The sequence below is a fragment of the Pelodiscus sinensis genome, chromosome 20, assembly GCF_049634645.1.
Source record: "Pelodiscus sinensis isolate JC-2024 chromosome 20, ASM4963464v1, whole genome shotgun sequence".
Taxonomy (NCBI): Eukaryota; Metazoa; Chordata; order Testudines; family Trionychidae; genus Pelodiscus; species Pelodiscus sinensis.
In genome coordinates this window covers 12,305,046-12,330,477 of record NC_134730.1, presented here as the reverse complement: position 1 = coordinate 12,330,477, position 25,432 = coordinate 12,305,046, and the positions used below count along the sequence as shown (strand labels likewise).

Below are 25,432 nucleotides of genomic sequence, written 5' to 3'. Positions count from 1 at the left end.
TGGTAGAACCAGAATTGTGCAGCCCTCTGTATTCACTTTCGGTCCTTCTCTTTCGGTGCCCTCACCCTGCTCCTCCTCTTCCATCATTCTGCGATTTGGGAGCTGTGTGTCAGTTAGGAAAAACTTCCTACCTATCAGGGTGGCGAAACACTGGAATAAGTTGCCTAGGGAGGTTGTGGAATCTCCATCTCTGGAATAGTGCTACATTGTCCTGCTCCATCTCTGGAGATATTTAAAAGCAGGTTAGACAGACATCTCTCAGGGATGGGCGAGAGCTGTGTTTCTCAACCAGTGGTAAGAGTACTCTTAGAAGTCTGGGGGTTACTGACAACTGAAATTTGGAGAAAACTGAATGTTTGTTTTAAGTTTTACAGCATTTTATTATTTTTGTACTTTTTACACCCAAAAATTTCATCGCCTGCCCAGCTACGATTAAGCTGTTTAAACAAATGTGTTGCAATGGTAGAAAAAAAATGTGTGTCTGAAAACTGTCGGTACTGGGGATACTTAATTTTTTTTAAAGGGGGTACTTTCTTTTTTTAAAAAAAAAGGTTGAGAAACACAGGTCTAGAAAGTATTGGGTCCTTCCCGGAGGGCAGGAGACTGGACTCGATGACCTCTCAAGGTCCCTTCCAGTTCTAGTGTTCTATGATTCTGTGACACGCCCTTTCCCCTCTGACTCAGGATGATGTCTCCCACTCATAAGAGCTCTTCATCCACAGCTGTGTTTTAATGCTACGTTTTGACCATACAAGCTTTTTGACTTTTCTGTGTAAACTTAGCCCCTGTGAAAGGCTGCAGTGCTCTTGTCTAGTCACAGGACAGACACAGCAGAGAAGCTACAGTGCAGATTCCCTACACTGTTCTGCAAACATGCCCCGCTCCTGATCTGTAGGGATCTACCTACTAGACATGAGTCCTTCCCACTCTGTGGTCCATTCAACCTTTGGCCTCTGGGGCACTACCAGCATGGGGAGGGCTGCATGGGATTTTCATTAGTGGTTATGGTGACTAATGAAACATGAAAAACTGCTCACTAGGAACTGGGCCTGCCTATATCCAACAGTCCTCCTGCACCTCCAAGCAGCTACCCCACGCTGCTCTCTTTCAGATCAGTTCATGTGCTTGAGGCTGATAAATACACTTTTCCTCCTTTTGGGTTTTTCCTTTTGTACAGTAGTAGTCCATGGCTGTGCACTCTCCTGTTAGCTTGGAAGTCTGGGTTTTGCTCATAAGAACTGAACCTCGTATTTTTGCTTTCATATTTCCCTTCACAGTTTGTATGTGAACTTCAGAAACTTGAAATCTACTTAACTCTTCTATTTTTCCCTCCCTCTCTAAGATACACAACCCGATGAATATGTTGGAGCAGAATTGCTCTGGTCCTGACACTAGGGTTTTACTTGCAAGGTAGGAAAAAACATTTGAAGAATTTATAAAGGGGGGAAAAATATATGAGCACTAAACATTATAAGAGAAAGAGAGGCTATGCCAACTCACTTTAAGATCTCAAAACAGGTGCTATAGAACACAACTTTATGTGCCAATGTTACCACATGCTTAAAGTGTGATGTGTGCTGGTTCTTACTCCTTAGCATGAGCATATTTAGACAAAGTAGTACAGGCATACTCTTGAAACTAGAAAGCAGCTTCAGTGAATGAAGAATGAGCAGCTTTTGATAATGTTCTGCAGCACTGCATGTAATGGATACATATGCACTAAGTCTGAACTTGTCTACCAGACTCGTGAAGTAGGTCAAACATCTGCTGCTTTAATTCTCATACACAGTGGAATGACAAAGCATGTGCAAATCCGTTTGGACAATCACTAGTTATTTGTGCAGTAATGGAGATCTAAGAATTGAAGCCCTCTCTTGCTTTGTAATTGTGGCAATGGCGCCCTCTAGCAACCAAGCTCAGCAACTTTGAAATTCTAAATTTTCTGCTTTAAATTTGTCCCTCTGTGCCTTTTGCTTCACTCATCTTCTGAAGAAGTGGGTTGTGCCCATGAAAGCTCATGGTACTATCTATACTTTTTGTTAGTCTCTAAGGTGCTACAGCCTACTAGTTTTTTCAGGTTGCATCTGCAGTATAATTCATGAGCCTTGATCTCTCTAGTCAACAGGAGCAAGATCAGGCCCTTGTTAAAGGGTGTTTGTCCAATACAATCCAACTGCATCACCCCATCAGCCTGGTCAATTCCCTTTTTTTTTGCTCAACAAGTTTTGCTATTTTTTTTTTGGGGGGGGGGGGGGGGGAATGCGAGGGTTTTTCCAAAGTCAAAAAGGGGGCCTGATGCCAAAAAGTTTGGGAACCACTGACATACAAGTTTTATGTGTTTGCAGATAATTGAAAGGCAAAGCCAGAAAGGAACATAAAAAAATATTTAATGTTTTCTTTCATCTCTTTAGACACAGGCACACATTAAACATATCTTGTGAAAAGAAACAGCTAGTCAGAAACCTTAAGTCTACGGCATGCACAGAAGGTCCATTCAGATGATCACTAGAAATGCTGCAGAGGATTAAGGTTTTGCATATCAATGGAGGCTTCAAATCAAAAGGGAAAACAACCTACTTCAGAACATTTGTTTTCCTCACTGAAGCACCCAATAAATACAGTTCAGTGCAAACATCCTGAGAGAAGAGTGTTACTGTACATGAGTTCAGATAAGTGCTAGTGGAAACAGGAGATATGCTATTGGAAAGTGTTCCTTGCAGAATTTGCACATAGAGGATCTAAAGGCCAAGACTAGGTGGGTACTGTTGTGGATTCCATAACAGCTTCTGCAATATTAGTGCTTTGTTTAGTTAAGTGCTTTGCTTTACCTAGATGATAAAAGGCACTAGGACAAAAACAAATGTAATTGCTGGTCGCTTGTGGGGTGAATTTCAGGCAAAGTAAATCCTCGCTGATAGGATTACATTAGAATAAAATTCCAAAAATCACCATCAGTTACACTGTGGCACAATCTCACGGAAATGGTGCAAACCCTATTGAATGAGTCATTGTAAACTGGCCTAAAGTCAAGTATACAATCCAAAACAACCCTGCACTTGAAGGTGAGAACAAGGTTATCTAATGGATCTTTTCCTTTTTTAAACCTGATTCTAGGAAATAACCCCAATGTACTAATCCTACAAAACCCAACAGTAGCAAAAATAAGAGCCATCCTGCTAATTCTTTGTTTTAAACCAGTCTCTCTCTTCTTTACTTAATGGCACCAATGCTCTCATGTCATCCACCTATAATGTGACTTGAATTTAAAGACTAATGAAGTGCACATTAGAAATATTTTAAAGACATTAGGAAGGCAGGAGGTGAAATGATTGTTTCATGGTTTGTCTTTTCATTCTACTATAGAGGGCACTAATTCCCACCCACTAACACAGAGCAATCATGCCATTTTTCTAAAGCCGCCTGTCTGACAGATCTCAGGTCTGTCCCAAGCCCCAGCACCAAATTTAAAGAACGAATCTCCCAGCTGCATCAGGTTCTCAGCAATTCCTAGGCTCTATGGTGATCAGAGAGAAATAATCACTTTATACTCTACTCTGCAATTCCAGTTATTTAAAGTTGACTACGGTTAGCTTCCTTCTATGATATGCTTACATTACTACAGAGGAGTTTTATAGCAATTCAGTGACAGATCATGAAGAATCTGAAGAGCCACCCAATTCTGGGGGGATAGATGCAGTGTGCGTATTCCCCACACTGACTTTTTGGCCATGGCATAGTTCAGAGATGTGCTGCTGTGGTCTATTTTCTACCTTCTAGGCAACCCTAATTTCCCCTCTATTGGTAGCCAAAGATCAGCTACAATCCTGAACTCAGTCTGTTTTATCAGAGGATAATGGTATATTTTCAAATGAACCTAAATTACTTGGGGAAAAGTCAGTAGGACTGAGAAATTAGGACCTCTGTTTTATTCTCATCTGGAAGTAACACAGTGGTCTCTAATTCTATGTAGGTTTTGGGCTCAACATGATGTTTTTTTGCCCTCTGAGTCATACTCTGCATTATACTTATTTGGAGTACTGTAGATTTTCCTTGGACGTCTTCCATATGACTACCAGCCTTCCTCACCTTGATTAGCTTGCTCCACATCACTTACTTTGCACCATCCTGCTTAACTTAAGAAGATGAAGTAAAAGCGTGACTATCATTCTGCTATTGTACAAATGATGGTTTATATTTTTAACTCTGTAAAACCCTTTGGTGACTCTGAATTTGTTAGGAAAGATGTGTTCTTCTATCTCCCTCTATCTGAAAGAGAATTATTTTACTCAGCAGTATTTGAATGGAGCTGAAATTGACATGCTTGCTTCTTCAGCATCACATCAATTGCTTTCCATAATGACATATCTGGCAAAAATACCTTTGATTGCGAGCATCATTGCACAGTAACTCTCATGTCTGAGTTATCTTGCAAGAGGGTGAAAATGTTTTTGGGACCTAATAAAAAAAATATTGTTCCAAAAAATAATCCAGAGAAAGTAATACATTAAAAACAATATTCACTAGTTTCCATAGGGCTATCCTTCATTATTTTAAGGTAGGTTAAAAAAAATCTTCATAGCATCTACTTAATCATGACAATCTAATAGCAAAGCAGAATCCTGCACATCAGTGCAAAATAATAATGGGTTTTGTGCACTGAAAAACTTGAGAGCAAATAGCATTAGACCTGCACACCTGTTTGTTGGAGCATTACACTCATAAAACAGACCCTGAGAGGCCCCACAGCAGAACACATAAGCAGAGTAAGGGGCATTTATAAAATAAAATTAAGCTTGCCACTTGTAGTGAGAAAACAATTCAAGATGGGCATAAACTTTGCCAGATGACGCTATGTTTAAGATGTCTTATAAATGTCAATGAGCAGAAAATCTGGGTGGCAAAGAGAAAAAAAAGTGTCTATGCAGAATAAGGGAGGGCTTACCAGTACACCAGGGAGATGAATATGCAGCACAATGGACAGGCCCTAAGGAGAAGGCTGAATCTTGGCAGGTGTAACACCATTTGACATTGGCTGAGTGGCACTAGCTAAGCCAGATGGGTCCCAGTGCATGAAGGATTTCACACTCTTGATCAGATGCCTCTTAGGAATACGTTACCAGATGAGTTGTAGCATTAGCTGTTTATAAAACCCCTTCTCCCAAAGTGAGTACTGATGATGGTGGAAGATGCTCAGACCTCAACAAAAGCTGCAGTCACGTCCTTTGGTTTTGTTCCAACCACATCTTCCTCCAAAGCTAGTAGAGATATATTTGCAAAGCAGTGGCAGGGAGGAGCCATCCCCCATCCCACTTCATGTGACAATGGGACCAACAGTCTTACTCCTCCACAGAGCAGTTGCAGCTGATGGGTTATGCCCCATCAGCCCTCCTGTCTCTTAGTACCACTAGTATCCTTCAGGGAATATAGCAGGTTACAGAAGAACTCATATGAGAAGAAGGTGAAGCCAGTAGAGAGAGCAGCCTTCAGCAAGCTGGGGGATAGACCCTTAAACAATCCAACAGGCCCCTCCTCTCGCACAATCTGTCCAGCACAGTCCATTAGACCCTTGTATGTCCGAACCTGGGGGAGAAGAATTGAGAGAGTAAAGAGAGCAACAGTCCAAACCCAAGCCCTCAGGACAGGATTCTCTCCGAAAATTCTCTATTACATATCACACCTCAATGAAAGGGACATAGAGGACTTAAAAGGAAGCCATAGGCGGTATCTAAATTGTATTCTACAGTGGATACAGTGGAGATTCTAGGGATATTCACTATGGCTAATTGTCAGTAGCGGAGAATCAATTTGAGCATGTACTGTTTTGTAGTCGCAGGAACCAGAGCCACAAATTACAACATTTACCATTATCAGCAATAGCTTGCACACTAACTGAATGGCAGGAAATCCTTTAGACCATAATTCATGCACTGTTCATATTACACAATTTGTAGAGCAACCACTTCAGAATGTGTATACAGAAGGCCTCCAAGATGCGACTGCCTGAGTTCCGACCCCCCGCACTTACAACCATTTTTGTAAGTGCGGAAAGGGTCGTAAACCCCCGACTTATATCCTCGGCCCACATTTATGATGGTGCACAGCACCTACCCTAAATGCGGGTTTGAGTTACGACGCCCCCGACTTGCGACGCTTCCTCTGGAACCAATTGCATCTATTATTTTCCATGTAGAATCACAGACTTTTAGGCCATAAAGAACCATCATGATCATCTAGTCCAGCGTTTCTTAAACAATTTTTTTAATGAGGAATGCCAAGGATTTTTTTGTTGAGCAAAAAGGGGGGGGGGCATTTTGAACTCTGTTGTTCTCTGTGGCACTCCTCCAACTGCCTCGTGGCACACCAGTGTTCCCCAGAACACTTTAAGAAACACTAATCTAGTCTGACCTCCTGCACACTGCAGGCCAGAGAACCTTACCCACCCTTCCTGTAATAGACCCATAACCTCTGGATGAGCTATTGAAGTCCTCAAAACATGATTTAAAAACTGCAAGGTGCAGAGAATCCCCATTTACATAAGTTTAAACTTGTAAATGAGTCATGCCCCATGCTACAGAAGAAGTCCAAAAGCCCTGTGAGCTCTGACACTCTGACCTAGGGAAAAATGCCTTCCCAGTGTTCCCGGTAAGCTGTTTACTTGTGTGGTCACTCAAGAGAGAGTCAAATGATTAGCAGAATGAGAGCCAGATGATTAGCAGTGCGTCTACAGCTAGGTTTTTTGTTTCTCCATTCGCACATGCCTCAATGCACATAAAATTTATTATACAATTAGAAAAAAACTGCATTTGGTTGGAAAAGTTTAGAGGGAACGTGGTTCCCAACCCCAAATGTGGTGATCAGTTATATCCTGAACATTTTAGCAAGACCCAACAGCCTGTCACAGATCAGCTGTTATTGTTACAATACCAACCGCACCAAAAATTTCCCAAGTGGTCTTTGAAGCCAGTTAGGGGAGAAGTAATGCCAAAAAACCTAAGAGACTATTCCAGAACTTCTCTCCTTTGATGGTTAGAAACTTTCATCTAAAACTTGTTGGTGGCCAGTTTACATCTATTTGTTCTTGTGTTAACATTGGTGATTAATTTAAACAACTCATCTCTCTCCCTAGTATTTACATCCTTCCCTCTCAAACTACGAATCTGTCATTGCTTCAATTTGCACATTAGGCCACTATTAACTGGAAAGGAATTTTTCATATTGGGGCAGAAAGGAAATGTTTCTCTAACACTATTTTTAAAATGGCTATTTTAAGTTGCTTAGGAATGCTTGAAGTATTTAATTTACTTTATAAATCTCTTTAGACACACACCATGTACTGAATGCCTACTCCATAAATTAAAATACAATAGGAAGATTTTCATGTCACCTTGATATGCAAATAAAAAAATAAATAGATCCAAATTCCTCCAAACTTTCATTCATCCCGTCTTCAAGAACACAGTGCAAGTGAGGCAGGGACAGATTTTTAAAAGGCACCTAATTCTCACAAATAAATATGAGTTAGGCATCTAAATATGTTTAAAAATTTTACCCTCAGTCAACAGTAAATTTATTATATGGCTATGAATACTGTCAATCCCCAAGGCCCCTTTGAGGCTCCCACTAGCCTATATCTACACATACAGACATAGTGTACACCACTCAGTTGGGTCATCTTCATGAAAGCCAATTTATTCCAATTGTCAACAGAAGTAACTGCTGATTGTTTATAACAGCACAAGCAAAAATTCTGCATTTGGCCAAGACTTCAGAATTTCAACATCAGTTTAACACAGAAATTACAAAATTAGCAAGACAGATGATTTTTAAAAGTCATGGTTATTTTTACTCATTACGGTCTTTTACTTAATTTCAGGTCTTTTCAGTAATGTATGTTTCTAGAAGGAAAAATAATTGCCTAATCAATGTACCTGTTTATCTGGGATGACTGGTTCACCCTAAATAACTGCTCAATAAAAGAATTTTCTTTACTCTCTTGTGAACAAATCAACCAATATCTCCATGCTTTGGTAGGTCTAGAGAGGAAATAAACAGAACCCTGTTCAAAAGGAGATGCTACAGCTGAGTTTTCTGGGTAATATATATTTCTTGCCCTTCAACATATGAAAACCAGTTGATCAAAATATCTCTCACCTGCCCAAAGGCTGCCCGGGCCTGCTCAAAGCCTCCCACCTGCAACCGCTTTTTGAACAGGTCAAAAGGATAAGTAAGGGTTTTGCTGATAACTCCGGCACAACTGCCACACACAAGGTTTTTAACATTACCTGAAAAGCAGAGGAGTGGAAAGAGAATGGAGGGAGGAAATGGAAGATTTCAAGGCAGTTCTAATTTATAAAATCATCATGGAAAGTAAATTAGAATAATTTATTCTGAGACTGTAAGTATAGGAAGGACCATCAGGATAATCTAGTCTCAACTTTTGCAAACAACAGGAAATGGAACCTCACCCTGGAATTTTTGCATCAAGTCCACAACTTTTTTGAAAGCTAAGCAATCTTAATTTAAAGACTGATTTATTTATTTATTTATTCTGCAACTCTGTGAAATGGCAATATACAAAAGAAATAATAATAGAAGCTTTCACATTGCTAGAGAAAAATACTGGAGATTGGCAATAGACTATGGATCCTTGTACATCCAATTGAAGGTTCCAATCAGAACAGGCTGGTAGAGATCAGAAGTTGGTACCATGACTAAGTATTTCACAGTCCCAAGCACCTACCTTCGAATGGCATCACACATTCATACAATTGTTGCAGGAGATTGTAAAAGGAGAACTGGAGACCAGCGTATGGAAAGACAGCAATGATAGTGGGAGTCAAACCCCTGTAGAAGGTCAGAGGCCCTTCTGTCTGGTACATGGTTACCACGGCATGGCGAAGGTTTCGGTAAACCTAAACAACAAGGAACAGTACAATTTTCCGGTGAGATATACTTATAATCAGTTATCCAGAAATCAGTCACATTCCTGATATTGATCATAGGAATTCCCATCTTTCAATATACAGCTTGATTTTTAGCACAAGCAGATTAAGAAAACCATTTCCTGTAGTGGCAGATGGACACTCTCTGTTGATAATAATTAAAACCAACTGGCTGAATAAACATGGATTTCTTCCACATTAAACTAACTGAACCAACAAACCCTCAGTTCTGCTTCACACGGATATCCCATTGAAAGACAAGGCTGGACATAGCATAATGAAGTTGTCCAAACTCTGATTCTGGTTAAAAAAAAAAAAAAAAGTCCTAGAGATGGGTCCTGATGACTGAGAACTCCCTGGTGTGAACAGCTTCAGAAAGTGACAATAAGGGCAGGCTGGCAGAACAGGACAGCTATTATAGAAGATAAGGCAGGATGTAACTGCAAAACACAGCTGACTTTACAGATAAAAAGAGTGTCCTTCACAGATTCTTAATTTACAAGGGTATGTCTACACTAGCCCCCTAGTTTGAACTAGGGATGCTAATGTAGACATTCGAAGTTGCAAATGAAGCCCGGGATTTAAATATCTCAGGCCTTATTTGCATGTTCCCGTCCAGTCGCCATTTTGAAATTCCACTAGCCTGAAGTAACTGTCCCCAGCTACACGCAGCAGTGAAACGGCAATTTGAACTAAGTCCTTAGTTCAAATTAACTGTTACTCCTCCTGGAATGAGGTGTAACAGTTAATTCAAACTAAGGACTTAGTTCAAATTGCCATTTCACTGCCGCGTGTAGCCGCGCGCGGGCAGTTACTTCGGGCTAGTGGAATTTCAAAATGGCGACCAGATGGAAACATGCAAATAAAGCCTGGGATATTTAAATCCCGGGCTTCATTTGCAACTTCGAATGTCTACATTAGCCTCCCTAGTTCAAACTAGGGGGCTAGAGTAGACACACCCCAAGAGTGATGTCAAGTATGCTAGGAACAGCTTTTTACTCAAAAAGCTGAGAACATCTCTTGACCACTGTTTGGTGGCAAGAAAACACTAGTACTCAAAGACTTATTGTACTAAGAAATCTAGCTGCTACTTATATTTTTGATAATCTTCTGAAATATTTTAGCTCACCGGCACTTGTATTTGTTTCAGCGGTGCGTTTTCCTCCTCATAGACTAAGTTTCTCTGTTTATTCCTGCACTAAAGCCCTGGCACTGACTATATGCGGATGCATTGTGATTCCATTGCAAGCCAAGCAGAAATACTGTAAGAAAATGGCTCCAATTCAAAATTAAGTGTCTCCAGGAAGAACAAAGGGGAGAAAGAGCCGGGTATAAACAAAAATATGAAACTGGATTTCTAGAGGACTACTTTAAAACTTCATGTCTATAAAAACCTGCATGTCTCTTTGTACAATTCAGGTTTATGAACCAACAATGTGACATAGTTGTTAAAAATGATTACATCTTTTTGAGATATAATAGCAACGGTGTTGTAAGACAAGAGAAATAATTATCCCACTGGTAATTATCCTACTCGGCACTGGTGAGGCCTCAGCTGGACACTGTGTCCAGTTCTTTCTTAAAGTGTGGTGACCAAATGTGGACATACTGGAGACAGTCCAAAGAGCAATATACAAATTATGTAAGATTTCAAAACCTGACCTATGAAGAAAGGTTAAAAATACTAAAGAAGTTTAGTCTTGAGAAAGACGACAGAGGGAGCACCTAGTAACAGTCTTCAAATATCTCAAGGGTTGTAAAAAGGATGACGAAAAACTGTTCTCCATGTCCACTGAAGCTAGGATGTGAAGTAATGGTCTTAGTATTCAATAAAAGGGTACGTCTACACTTTCTCCCTATCTGTAGAGATTAGAGAGATTTAGATTAGATATTAGGAAAAGCTTTCTAACTATATAGATCAGAGAGGGGCAACCTAGACTAGTGAGTAGGCTGCATGAGTAGCCCTTCTTCATCTCAGTCAGTCACAACCAAGATAGTCTCCTGGGAAAGGATAGTTTTTCTAATTGAACTTGGCGTACCTAGACTTTATGGGGTATGGTGATTTAACTGTAGTGGTGCTTTGATTGGATGCAGAGGGAGCACCCGGCTCTCAAAACGTTGTGTAATATCAGCATGCACCTCATTACACGTGTCCTTGTTTTAAGTGCATGTCACTTTTGTAATACCAATAGGAAAAAAATTATGAGGATGAAAACAAGCAGAATCTGGCAACCCTGTGCATGGGCAATGGAAAGCAAAATGTCTCATGGGCCACATATAGAACACCAATGGGCCACAGGTTGCCCACACTGATATGGATAATTAAGCACTAGAAGGCTTCTAAAAAAGCTTGTGGAATCCCTATCACTGGAGGTTTTTAAAAACAGGTTAGGCAAACAGCTGATAGGGACGGTCTAGGTATATACTCAGTCCTGCTTCAGTTCAGGAGGCTGGACTAGATGACATCCTTTCTAGTCCTACATTTCTATGATTCTAGGTTTGAGATATGTCCCCTAACGAAGAGCAAAAGAGTACCCAAGTGAGAGCCATATCAGCCACACCAAAAAGAACAGTTTCTCCTTCGCTCTGCCAGGACAAAGCATGTGTGTCAACGGCCCAAAGGATAACTTGTCAGTAATGACATTAATACCTATTATGGGCTCCAGCCTTCCCAGATCACCTGCTGGAAGTTGTGCAGTATTCAGTCTTTCCCATGCTAATCTGAATGAAATCATGGCTACCATCAACCAATTTGACAAGTCTGAAGGTCTTCTCCCCTAACTCATACCTTAGGCTCGCCCTGAGCAGCAAAGCGGGTACGTAGTGTGTCAAGGGGCTGAACGGTCATGGTAGCAGTGCAAGCAGCCAGGCCACCACAAACAAAGTGTACGATGAAGTTGCGAGCGTTGTATGGTGTGGCATTGTGCACCAATTCTGTCAGGCACTCAAAGGTCACAAACTTTCAAAGAAACAGAAATATACGTCACAGAGAAAACTCTTACCACCAACACCTGTAACCCTCTTGTTTCTGCCATATTGTAACAAAAATAAATAGATAAATAAATCCATCATTTGCAATCTCATAAAGTGGATACTTTAAGGACACAGCCATCAAATTGGGAAATATTCTTGGCATTCAAAATCTCCAATTCTCCCTTTAGGAGAATACAGTCTGGGATTTAAAACAAAAAGGCATTCTAGGGCAATCCCATTTTAACTCTCTCTCCTCTCAACCAATTATTTATTAAATAATACATATTTGGTTCTTATATATCATCACCTTTCAATAGACGGTCTCACAGGTTCAGCAAACATTAATAAACTAAGCTTCACAACAACCTGAGAATTAGTATTATCAACACTGTCATTTTCAATGACCAGAGACAGTAAATGAACGAGAAAGTTAAGTGCCCCAGCCAAGGACTCATCTGAGAATAGAACCTACATCTCTGCTCTTGGTCCACTGCTCTATTATCAGCTAATCAGACTGCCAGAGTCTTCACTTTGGCAGTTATGACAGAATGCACCTGCTGAGAAAACCCCTATATGAACTAAAAATTTCAGAGTAAATCTAGCCCAGGACACCTTACTTGGACAGCTCCATAGCTGACTGAAAGGAGCTGAGCAGGCACATGCCCCTTCCAGAACGCTGTCAGCCCTTCCTCAAGAAGGATCCGGTGTGTGCTTTGCAAGATGCCATGATATTTAGCCAGTGGATTTCTGGAGGATATTTGTTCAATCTGAAGCTGAAGAAGAACAAAGAAAATATTTTATAATGTGATCTTCTTCAAGGGCCTAAACATGATCTTTAGAACACTCAGTGGCTTACATTACAACTCAGACCCCCCTTTTTCATGTGCCCTCATGGCAGCTACAACTGGCTAGATACCACTGCTGCTGGTCCTTGAGAGCTGGGGGAAGAATAAGAGGTATGTGCAATGCCAAAGAGCTATGATATTCAACAAAAATGTTAATACAACTAAATTAGAGCAGGTGTACAGAAAGGAAAAAGAGAAGGAAGAACAAGAAAAATACAAGCACTATGTACACAAAAATAAGACAGAGCAGTAAAAATACATCAGTTTGTTAATAGAAAGCTGAAATGGCCCCAAAGGAGAAATTGGTCTGTTTACCTTGTATAATCTGTATTTATCTCCTACACAGAGGTTTAATCAGCTATGCAATAGCTTCTGGGTGTACTGTGACACTGGCAACAATTTATTTAAATATTATAAAAGGTTAAAAGGTAAAGTGTTGCTTCCTTTTATTCTCTTAAAGGTCACAGGTGCATCACAGGGGCTGTTGGGAAAAGTACCTGAAAGCGAATCTTGATGACATCCAAAGGGCTGATTAGAGCCCGAGTGACAAACCCAGATGCAGATCCTGCCAGAGCTACTTCCACAGCTGAGATGGACTTCACTTCACATTTGGGGTCATAACCGACCATCACTGTCTGGTCCACAGGCAGCCTCCACCTGCATCAACCTACAGGAGCACTACAGTCCAAAACAGAAAAGAACGAGGAGTTTTCAGTGAGAGGTCTGCTTTAGGGATGTTAAGTAGCAATTAATAAGCTAATTGAGTAGTCGATGGAATTTCCATCGACTACTCGATTAGTCAATATGGGGGGGGGGGACACAAGCCAGGACTGAGCAATTCCGGATCGCGCTGCATCCCCTGCTGCGCCTCCATGCCTGGCCTTAGGGCAAGGTGAGCAAGGCAGCTGTCTTGGGCCCCGTGGCTTCAGGGCCTCACGCTGCAATTGACAACTTTTTGGTGTGAATCAGGTGGCTAATTCAGCCTCACAAGAGATGCCTCAGGCACTGAAACTGCCTGATTCCTGTCGAGAGATGCCTGACTCTGGATCACTAGCTGCAACACTAGCTATGGTGATTGGCCCCGGCTACTTTCGTGCTATCCAATGGTGGCCTGGGCTTGGGTTTGAAGCCCTGTCAGAGCACACGCTCCCCACACTCCCTCCTGGCTGCTTCCTCCACCTGCCGCTCGCTGCCCAGCCCAGGTGAGCAGGGCTGAGCTGGCTCCTACGGCCCAAACAAAACTCACCCAGGACTTGTGGATGGGTGGGCCTGGGAAGGGAGTTTCCTGGTCTGGTACCTGCAACAGGATGGAGTAGTGGGGGCAGTTCCTTTTCCGGCCCCACTCCCTAGGGCTCTGCCTGCAATGTGGCATCCACAGTCTGGGCACCCCTGTCAGCTTTTTGGCTGGGCCTGTGCGCCTCTGCCTCCCCTGTGGAGACTCCTGGGGGGAACCAGCTCCTGACCCCTCTCCTTGCTGCCTCTGATACTGAAGCAGCAAGAGAGGGGAAGCAAGTAGTGACTTGACTAGTCATTTACATCCCTAGTCTACTTCTCATAGAATCACAGGTCAAGTCCAGTCCTTGGCCCAACACCATCTAGACAGCAGTGGGAAACCGTTTTTCGGTCTGGGGCCACAGACCCACAGAAAAATCAGTTGGGGGCCGGAGCTGTGAAGAGGCTGCAGGGAGCCTGGAGAGCCAGCATGGGCTCCCTAATGCTGGGGAAGGCACTCAGCCTTGGGGGCCAGATCCAGACAACCCAGGGGCTGCATCCAGCTTCCGGGCCTTAGGTTCCCCACCCTCATCTAGGCCATCCTTGACAGGCATTTGTCTAACCTGCTCTTAAAAATCTTCAGTGTCAGAGATCCCACAGCCCCCTTAAGGCAATTTATTTCAGTAGTTAGCCACCCTGACAGGAAGTTTTTCCTAAAGTGCAACCTAAGCCTCCCTTACTGCAATTTAAGCCCATTGCTTCTAGTCCTATCATCAGAAGTTAAGAACAACAATTTTTTTCTCTCCTCTCAGAAGAGCAAAGAGATCCCTGTTACACAACACGCTAGCCTCAGGCCTGTGAATATTTTGTAGCCCCAACAGGAAATCCCAACTCCTAACACTGCTCTCCTCCCCCCCGCCGCCCCCGACCACCACCAGACCCCATGGTTTATGCAAACAGAAACAATCATAAAATAACATAAATGGTCCGCAGCCAGCCTACTATTTAGTCTGCAGAAGAGAAGAGTGAGGGGGGATTTGATAGCAGCCTTCAACATCCTGAAGGGAGGTTCCAAAGATGATGGAGAGAGGCTGTTCTCAGTAGTGACAGATGGCAGAACAAGGAGCAATAGTCTCAAGTTGTGGTGGGAGAGGTCTAGCTTGGATATTAGGAAAAACTATTTCACTAGGAGAGTAGTGAAGCACTGGGATGGGTTCCCTAGGGAAGTAGTGGAGTCTCCATCCCTGGAAGTGTTTAAGTCTCGGCTTGACAAAGCCCTGGCCGGGTGGATTTAGTTGGGATTGGTCCTGCCTAGAGCAGGGGCTGGACTTGATGACCTTCTAAGGTCCCTTCCAGCTCTATGACTCTACTAAAGGCAACACGAATACACTAACATTTGGACGAGACATGCTGGGACCAGCGCTGCTAGAGGTGGCTGATCATGGGCGGGAGCGGTGCTTCCCGGCGGGGACGTGCAGCAGGGGCAAGTACTGAGCAGGACTGGGGCAGGCTGCGAGGCCGGTCGCTGGTGCGGACGGGGGCGCGCCGGGGTTCCAAAAGAGGGTGGCGGGGGCGCGCGCCGAGCGGGTCTCTAGTGTGGACAGGGACGCGCCGGGGTTCCGAGGGACGGTTGCGCGCACGCGCCGCGGGCGGATCGGCGGTTGGACGGGGGCGCGCCGGAGTTCCCAGGGATGGTGGCGGGCACGCGCCGCGGGCGGGTCGGCAGTGTGGACGGGAACGCGCCGGGGACGAGGCTGCCCTAGATCAGGGCACCTCAGATTGTCCCCCTCAGGCGTCTGCCCCCAGCGGCCCTGCCGCCGCCCGACCTGAGGAGACAGGACGCCGCCGCTCACCCCGTTGCTGCCCAGGACGCTGTCGCCTCCTCATGGCGCTGCCCAGAGCCGCTCCCCGGTCCCTGACCTCCGCCCAGGCCCGTCCTGGACCTGGAGGACACATCACAAACTGCGCATGCTCACGACCATTACTGGCGCGCGGCCTGCTGGGAGATGTAGTCAAGCCAGGTCGTGGAAACAGGGCGGGGCGCATGTGTGCGGGGCAAAGGGGCGCCGCTGGCTGGGCGTAGAGGTTGGTCCCTATGCACCCGTCCTCTAGCAGCCTGGGCTCAGGGAGCCGGGCAGCCACAGGCAGTGAGAACACAAAGGAAGAGCCTGGCTTTCAAACCTGTTTGCTCCCACCCCCATCCCTTTGCACAAGTCCTAAGCCACCCTGCACTGCAGCAGTAACCACTGGCTCCTGCTGCCTGGCTGCCCTAGAACCACTGCTCGGAAACAGGGAGGGGGAGCTGTACACACACCCCAGGGGCCCTGGAACAATTTGTACAATGAGTGAGGGAGAGGGGTCTGAGAGCCAGTGAACCACATTTTAAGAAAGAGGTGGAAAAACTGGAGAGGGTCTAGAGAGGAGCAATAGAACTGAATAAAGGCCTGGAAAACAGCACCAATTAGGGAAGACTGAACACTTGGGTTTGTTTAGTTTGGAAAAGAGAAGATTGAGAGGGGACAAGGTTGCAGTTTTTAAGTACCTAAAAAGGGGTTACAAGGAGGAGGGAGAAAAATTATTCTCATTGACCTCTGATGATAGGAGAGGATGCAATGGGCTTAAATTGCAGCAAGGGAGATTTTAGGTTGGCCATTAATCACCTTGACAGGAAGTTTTTCCTAAACCCTGGAATAAGTTGCCTAGAGAGGTTGTGGAATCTCCCTCATTGGAGATATTTAAGAGCCGGTTAGATAGACATCTACCAGGGATTATCCAGATCTCTGATGTATAACATGCTAGCCACTAGCCACATGTGGCTATTTAACCAGGTGAATTTGGCTAATTGGCTTGATCAATGTGGCTATTGGGCCAGTTTAGTCAGGCTAAGTCGCTATAGAAGTAGCCACTGTGGCTACTGCTTCAGAACAGGTTGAACACCACAGATCTAGATGGTGCTTGGTCCTACTGTGAAGGCAGGGGAACTGGACTTGATGATCTCTGGAGGTCCCATCCAGTTCTAGTATATAACCAACCTGTAACCCTGCATGTAATGGAAATCTCTTCAAGCCAGAGGGCTGCAGCACCTCCCACACCTCTAGTTTGAGAGTAAAATCTTTACACATTTATAACAAGTGGCATTCAGCTACTATTCTCTTTAATTCCTTCCCCAAATCCAAGCTTTAGTTGGACACATTCCAGCTACCATTAGAGTTACAGCGCTACTGAATTTTCTTCTCCATGTCTCTCCATCCCTGCCTCCCAAGCTGTCCTAGGAAATCGTTTAGGGTGATAAGAGGAAAAGGTCCCACCACACACATCTTGATCTTTGCAACAGAGGAAACATACATTTTAAGAGCAGGTTAGATAGACATCTATCAGGGATGGTCTAGATAGTACTGGGTCCTGCCATGAGCGCAGGGGACCGGATTCGATGACCTCTCAAGGTCCCTTCCAGTTCTAGTGTTCTATGATTCTATGAGGCTACATCTACACTACAAGGTTTTTGTGCAAAAATGTCCATTTTTGCACAAAAAAGCCTTTTTTGTGCAAAAATCCACGGAGTGTCCACACCTCAAGTGCATTTTTGTGCAAGAAAATCTATAGTCAATCGACAAATCAGAGGGCTTTTTGTGGTGTAGGTTTACCTCCTTCTATGAGGCATAACTCCTTTTTGCACTACAGCTCATGTGCAAAAAGGCATGTGTGGATGCTCCACAGGGGTTTCTTGCACAAAAAGAGCCTATCCGAAAAAGCACAGGTGCTCTGATGGCCATTCTGTGAATGGTCATCAGAGCTTTCTTGCGCAAGAGCGTATATGCAGTGTGGATGTGCTTTTGCACAAGAAGTTTTTGCGCAAGAACTCTTCCACAAAAGACTTCTTGCGCAAAAACCCTGCAGTGTAGACATAGCCTGATTGTAAAAGGGACTTCTGCCCATTTAAAGATCTGGAGCTAGCCAATCCTGGTCTCAGGCAAATCTCCCTTTTGGGAAAGAGGTGCTTGGGCCTCCAGAGACAATTATCACATCTTCCTCTGATGAGGTCAGGTACTTGCTACAGGATCAGAATGCAATTGAGAGAAGTCCCAGGTAGATGGCCTGTAGAAGGATGGGGGAATATGTAAATACAACTCTGTATTAATCATTTTCATACAACCTTGTATTGACATAACCTTGTATTATGTCTTTTCATACTACATAACTTCCATTTTCATATAACTTTGTATTAAGTTCTTCTATATAGAAACTTTTTATTAAGTTTTAGTATATTATTATAGTTATGTCTTTGTATCAGAATAGATCTCTCCCCTTTACTTAATTGATTGCCCTGTTCAATGAATGAGGTGTGAAAGGATAATGCCTGGAAGGCAAACACCTCTGAGCAGCTACAACAGTTGGAGAGGGGATGGAAGCCATATCTAAGAACAATAAGACCTGTCAAGTGGGCTCAATGAAAGAAGATCAGACATATTGAGGGCCTTGGGACTCAGAAGCAGGCACCTTCCTTTGAAAAGCACCGACTTTGAAGATGAATGTGGCAGCATTAAGACAACACCCAGAAAGTGCCACAGATGACCAATTGACACAGACACAGATTTTGCATGTACATATGATGACTAACTGGTATAGATTTGCATGAGAGGGAAACTACAGTAAATCTAAGATGTCTTGCAAGAGGACCCAGGTTCTTACTAACATCAGAGTATCTATCGGGATCAGCAGAAGCCTGGTTCCACCCCTCCCTCATCGAACTCACATGGCCAGTGAAGTTAGGGGGAGCAACAGGCTGGTAACAGGACAGAGTGTGCCTGTGTGTGTGTGAATGCATGAGTGAAATATATATCAGATGCATATGATAGTAGTGATTGATATATGTATTACCAATAAGTGTGGTGTTTTGCCTTATCTCCTTGCAAAAGATCCTGTGCAGTTTTTTAAGCACAAATACATTGGTTTTGTGTTCAAACCCAAGATTCACAAGGAGTGTGTCCTTTTGTTTTGTTTTTAAATTCAGCGTACCTACCATATACTAGTCACTATGGACACAGGCAAGATATAATAGGCAATATATAGTAAGATATAAATACACATGCCAGATTAAGTGGATGTTAGAGCATAGAAGCATGTTACTCTAGACCAGTGGTCTCCAACCTTTTTACACCCAAGATCACTTTTTAAATGTCAGGACAAGCCAAGATCTACCCCAACCCTTCCCCAAGACCCCACCCTTTCCTTAAGGCCCCGCCCTCTCTGTTCCCCTTCTCTCCATCACTTGCTATCCCCGGCCCTTATACACTCTCAGGGCTACACTGCCACTTTTTTCAATCCTTCTGTTTGAAGAGATTTTTCTGACATTTGGCCCATCCTGCGACAAATGTTGGAAAACCCCTTTCTTTTGGAAGACCCCTTATTCCTCATGCAACGAGGAATACAGGGGCTGCCAAAAGAGCGTGTTTGCCTGAAAAACTCCTGCAGTCTAGCTGTACCATCACAGGGTTGAGACAGGAGGTGCGGGCTCTAGGGTGTGAATGAGGGATTTAGGTGTGGGAAAAAGTGAGAATTACAAGCTCTGGGAGGGAATTTGGATGCAGGAGGATGTGGAGAAGGGGATGCTGGCTCAGGGAGGGGGCTCCAGGCTGGGGAGTGCTGGGCTCAGGTGGAGGGTTGGGGTGCTGAGCAAGCCACAGTTTTGTGGATGTGAGGGTGCAGGAGTTTGGGTTGGGGTGTGTGAGGAGCTCAGGGCAGGGAGGTTGGTAGTATGATTTGCAGTATGTGAACGGTGAAAGAGTGTTGTGGCAGAGCATGACACTAAATCTATAGAAAGTTGGGTCTTACAACCATAAAAATGGGGTGTGTAGCCATGAAGCTTTGGGTTAGTCAGAGCATCAGAATGTGGCCAACAGAACCTGGCTATTTCCCTGTACCCAGCCATCTTGGCCACTAGCACGAATAAGACTGTAACACCTCCTGTAGGATGCGCGCATGTGTGTGAGAGAACGAATGAGTGCACATGCTGTATTTGCAATAAAAGGAAATTACTCACTTCACGCAGTAACAACTGTTCTTCAAGGTGTGTCCCCCCCATGGGTGCTCCACTGTTGGTGACAGGTTATCCCCGGAATCGCAGTTCGGAGCTTTTTCCCTAGCAGTTTACTGTCAGGCCGCACATGCGCAGGAGGCAGCTCACACCATTGGTGTTTTGACAGCTGCTTTGCGCGTGACCCAACCCTTCCCCTTCAATTCCTCGATTGTGCCCGAGTATACTTAACTCTGAGCAGACGGGAGGAAGAGAGGGGCGTGGAGCACCCACAGGGACACACACCTCAAAGAACAGTCATTACTGCATAAAGTGAGTAACTTCCTTTTCTTCTTTGGGTGATGTCTCCGTGGGTGCTTCACAGTTGGGGTGTCTAGACTACATGGCTCCGTCGACGGAGCCATGTAGATGAGTTTACTAGACATAGCAAAATGAAGTGGTGATTTAGATAATCGCCACTTCATTTACATCAAAATGGCCACCACGCTGTGCCAATCAGCTGATTGTTGGCACAGTGCTGTAGTCTAGATAGGGATCAACCGACCCCAGCACCCTTTGTCATCAGATCCTGTAAGCCTGGGCAAGTAGGATGCTCTCAGGATAACACCATGTTGGATACACCAGTTCCAAAGGTGAGTGGCCTCTGTGCAGAGGGACTGGGAGCGTGCACCCCTCTGCCTGTTTATATAAAACATAGTGATTGTACTGTCCATGAGTAAGCACACTGTGCGATTGGTAATGAGTGCTTGCAGGTGTTCCTGACAGCCCTGAATTCTAACAATTTGATGTGTAGAAATGCTTCGTGCTGTGACCATTTTCGCTGCACAGTATGGTGACTCACCCAGCCTATGAGTGAGGCATCCGTGGTGATTGCACGGATAGTTTGGGTTGACGGAAGGGACTCCTGTGCGTAAATTGCGGGGTGGGGGGGGGATGTCCACAACCTGAGGGATTGGAGCACGTGACTGGGAACGAAAACTGACTTGTGGAGCAGGTGATGAGATGGCTTGTAAACTGAGGTCAGCCAATGTTGCAGGGTGGGAAAATGGAGATGTGCAAACTGGACAACATATGTCGTGACAGCCATGTGGCCCAATATTTGGAGACCGGTATGAACAGTAGTGACTGGGTTTGTAGATACCACATTGATGAGATCGCGGAGGGTATTGAACCACTGTTGAGGTAAGTAGGCTTGAACCAATATGGAATCAAGGCAAGCCCTTATGAATTCTATTTATTGGAGTGGAAGTGGGGTAGATTTCTACTCATTTATCAGAAGCCCCAGGCAAGGGCAGCAGGCTTGTATAATTTTTGGTGGTGCCCAGAATGGGTCTAGTCCCCCCTTCCTCCACCCGCCCTGTCAACCAATATATATATTTTATTAAATAATGTAAAAATGGACTGGAAACCGTAAGTGTTTAACAGTTTCCCTTTATTGCACATTTTTCATAAGAAAAAATGATTTAACTAAGAATATCAATGTTATTAATACTCTTTTGAATATGGAAACAACCAAGCACTCTTTGATCAATAACCCTCAAAAGCAAATACTTTCTAAAATTAAAACAAATATAGCCCCTTCTTTTGCAATGTTCTTCAGGCCCCCACCCTTCTGGGAGCTGTAGAAGGTGGTTTTTCCATATATAACAGATTTTGGAACACTATTTTGTATAAAATTTATAAAACTCAGTCATTGGAGAAAGTTGGTTTTACTAAGTTTTTTTTTAAATTGCAATAAATGACAAAGATTGAATGGGGTCTGAGTGCAGAGATTCTTATCTATACCTTTTTTATAAAAAACCAACAAAAATGCTCCCTGAGTATAAGTTAGCTAATTTGACATGTTTTTTCTTACATAAGAGTTTTGCTATGGCTTGTATATTGCTATCAAAGTGCATGTTGGAATAAGACTGAAATATTGATTAGAAACTCTTTGTTCATTTTTTCACTTCTCGTAAATACTTTGACCTCCCATCTTTCTGCTGTTGGGTGAATAATATTATCTACAGCATCTGAAGTCACAACCCTGGAGCATGTGAAACAATACGTAGGGCCTTTTAAAGCTCAGTTACCTAGAAATATGTTTAAAAATTCCAGTTAAACATACGTTGTGGCATCAGCATTAATTCTAGCCATCTTTTTATTGCTAAACTGTATCCTCATAGTTATCACTTTTTAGTTAAGTGGTTAGTATGCTTGTTGCACAGTGTAGGCTTATATTTTATTTGGGTGAATATCTAGTGCTTTTATCCAAGAGATAAATGTGACAGACAATAGTAACTCCAGATGTTCTCATGTTTCAGGTATTGTTACATACATTCTGCAGTTATGTTAGGATGGGTGTTTTTGGATATGTAATACGTTCTGTTATTCTGTGTATATTTGCCCATTGTAACCATGAAAAATTGCTCTTTTGAGACTGCCATTCTAATCAAGCTTAAAAGATCCATAATTTTGGCCTACACTGAACTGAATGCAGTCAGTTAAGAAACTTATTTGCATGTGTACTCTATTACATGGTTTCTTGGGTCTGGAAGAAAAAATGAGGTGAAACATTTTCAGTAATCATGGATCAGCAATTCCTGGAGCATGGGCAACATGAGCCCATATAACTTGCTGCCCATGGCCCCAGGTAATTGAAGAGGCATCTGGTCTTTAACACCATGTCTGTTGCCTCTGTGTACGACCAGCCTTTGATGAGGCAGTCATCAAGGTATGGGGAAATGACGACCCCTCGTTGGCAGAGATAGGCCGCTACTACTGTGAGGACCTCTGAGAAGACTCAAGGTGCTGGGGAGAGGCCGAAGGAGAGGACGGTAATGGTCCTTCCCAACTGCAAAATGGGGAAAACGTCTGTGGGCTGGTAGTATGGAGATGGGGAAATAGGCATCCTGGAGGTCAAGGGCTGCAAACCAGTCCCCTCTGTCCAGTACAGGGATGATTGAAGCCAGCATGACCATCCTGAAGCACTGTTTTCTCAAACTTGTTCAATTTGCACGGATCTAGGTTGGGCCTCCAAACCTGTGTGCGCTTCTGGGTCAGGAAGTAGGTTGAATAAAACCCTCTTCCCTGATAAGGAATTGAGACCTTCTCTATCGCTCCAATATGTAGAAGTCGAGTGATCTCTTGCCTGAGAAGGACCTCGTGAGAGGGGTTGTTGAAAAGGGACAGGAGAGGGGGAAGGTGAGGGGGAAGTGACATGAATGGGATAGAGTAGCCTGCGCGAACAATCCTGAGAACCCACGGGTCTGATGTTATCGCATCCCAACAATGTAGAAAGAGATGGAGCCTGTGGTCGAATATAGGTTTTTGGCTTGTTGGCACTGAATGATAGGGGAGGTCGGGCAGATCCCCGACCAAGATTTCACATTTGCTGCTTAGGGGCCTAAGAACCCGAGGAATGTGACTGAGGCGGACGCTTCCCTCTGGGATCTCTGTCTGGGACGGTTATGGTCATAAGGCTTATGCTGGGGGCGGCTATAGAAGCTGTCCCTGTTCTTCTTGTAAGGGAAGTAGCATCTGTGACGATATAGAGGGGTGTCCAGGCCTAATGTGTGGAGGGTTGTTCAGGAGTCACTGTTAGGTTCTCCTCATGACTGTGGCTCTCCTGGCTGTGTCTGCCACATCAATGGCAGATAATAAGGCTGTGCTTGCCATGGCATGGCCCTCTTGAATCACTGCCCTTAGACTGGATCTTTTGGAGTCTGGCAGGTGTTCAATCAGCTCAGACAGCTTGGAGTGATTATCAAAAATCGTGGTTCACAGCAAACAGTTTGGCCTTGCTAATGCAAACCTGTAATGTGGCTAAAAAGTAGATTTTCTTGTGCTCTTTATCATAAAGCGTGCCCATGGTCTGAGGGGCTTTAGAGCGTTGATTAGCTGCATCCACGATCAGGGAGTTCGGTTGTGGATGAAAGAGAAATTCTAGACCCTTAGGGGGAACAAAGTATTCGTGTTCTGCCTTTTTGCAGGTTGGTTGGTTGGATGGAAGCAGATGTCTGCCAGATGTCAGATGACACCTCCATGATTGCCTCATCAATTGGCAATTCTATTCACCCCTGGGCAGCTGAGCCTATGTTTTTTAAAATGCTATGTTGCTTCTTCTTTAATTCTTGGAGCTGGACCTTCTGAGAGGTGGCCACTCTTTTGAAAAGCTCTTGGAATTGTTTTAAATCCTCAGAGGCATGCCTATCCTCTGGAATTACAGCATCCTCTGGGGCCAAGGATGAATTGTTGCCCCGAGAAGATGAGGCACCTGCATATTGATGTCATCCCCCAGGATCTGGCCGCCTTCCTCCTCAGAGTCAACTGTGGTGGGAATAGCGTGAGATGGTGAGAGTGGAGGCAGCCCTTTTGAGGAGCTAGATGGTTCTTTGGGGTAGCGTCTACAGGGTGCCCACTGTTCCCGTGATGCCCAATGGGAAGTGTAGTGCCATTCAGGATTCAATGGTGTGACATGACACTGTAATGATAGGACTGTCGAGATGCAGTTGTGGGGGAGCATTGTGACGAGAAAACACTCCTCTGGTCATAATAATGAAGCCCCTCATGCGGTGATGGAGACCTGACATAGCCCCTGGATAAATGAGAGGAAGGGAGCACCAGGGAAGGCTCCTTTGAAGGGGGAAGGGAGTGTAAAGATACATCATTGGTGCCACATGTTGGTAAATTGGGGTTACTAGTGGCTAGGTCAGTATGATGCACCTCCTTGACAGCACCTCTGAGGTTGAGCGCCATGTGAGGATGATGGCCTGTCATCAGGCGGTGCTGGAGTGTTACAGGACCACTGGGCAGACGGCTCCCCATTCCTTCCCAGCGCTGTGCTTATGGGTGCCGCTGTGTGGCAGCGCTGTTTTTCCGGTGCTGAGTGAGAATGCCTGCCCCGTTGTTCTGGGGGTTGCAGTCACTGTGCCTGTGGTGGGTGCTGGCACCGCAGTCGTAGAGGCGCTTGGCACATCTCCCTTGGTCCCACTGGGGGACAGTGTAGGAGGCAATGACCTCAAGGGGGGAGGCTTCCCGCCCTGACTTTTACTGGGGCTAACAGGCACCTCTGTCTTGATCTCCCAGAGCAGTAGACTGAGCTTTCTCTGAAGGCTACAGTGCCTTTTCAAAGAATTTCATTCGGAGCTGCAGCACCCATCCTTTCTGGCTCTGGCTGAGGCAGTGGTCACATTTCTGAGGTGAGAGAGACTCACCCAAGCAGTGTAAACAGCAGCTATGCCTGTCGGAAATAGGCATAAGCTCCTTACATTGTTAACACTTCTTAAAAGGTGTCATGCTGAGGAGATATCAGAAGCCACTATTCTAGGGCGAGGCAGCTGAAGGCTGTAATTAGCTCTCTGCTGTCAACAGCTGATAAGCTGGAGCATGTGTTGTTCACCCAGCTTCTCCTTATCCTTCATCTTTTCGGGGAGGGGGGGCAGAGG

General features: G+C 44.4%; 1 protein-coding gene across 4 annotated transcripts; it reads right to left on the bottom strand.

Annotated features, from left to right (window-relative positions):
- Nucleotides 1–2,370: 2,370 nt before the first annotated feature.
- Nucleotides 2,371–15,980, bottom strand: SLC25A19 (solute carrier family 25 member 19). Of its 4 annotated transcripts, XR_332918.4 has the most exons (8): nucleotides 15,826–15,980; nucleotides 13,258–13,438; nucleotides 12,533–12,688; nucleotides 11,731–11,901; nucleotides 8,741–8,912; nucleotides 8,152–8,282; nucleotides 7,929–8,033; nucleotides 5,450–5,580 (listed from the first exon to the last, which is right to left on the bottom strand). XR_332918.4 is itself a non-coding variant. In XM_006136425.4 (7 exons), exons 2-7 carry the CDS (start codon nucleotides 13,387–13,389, stop codon nucleotides 5,380–5,382), a joined length of 963 nt encoding a protein of 320 aa, XP_006136487.1. In that variant the 5' UTR covers nucleotides 13,390–13,438; nucleotides 15,826–15,980; the 3' UTR covers nucleotides 2,371–5,379. The 4 variants fall into 4 exon arrangements, 3 of the variants coding, with proteins under 3 accessions (XP_006136487.1, XP_075759806.1, XP_075759807.1); XM_006136425.4 differs by lacking the exon at nucleotides 7,929–8,033 and having other exon boundaries at nucleotides 2,371–5,580; XM_075903691.1 differs by lacking the exons at nucleotides 7,929–8,033; nucleotides 15,826–15,980 and adding an exon at nucleotides 15,367–15,388 and having other exon boundaries at nucleotides 2,371–5,580.
- Between the last annotated feature and the right edge of the window lie 9,452 nt (nucleotides 15,981–25,432).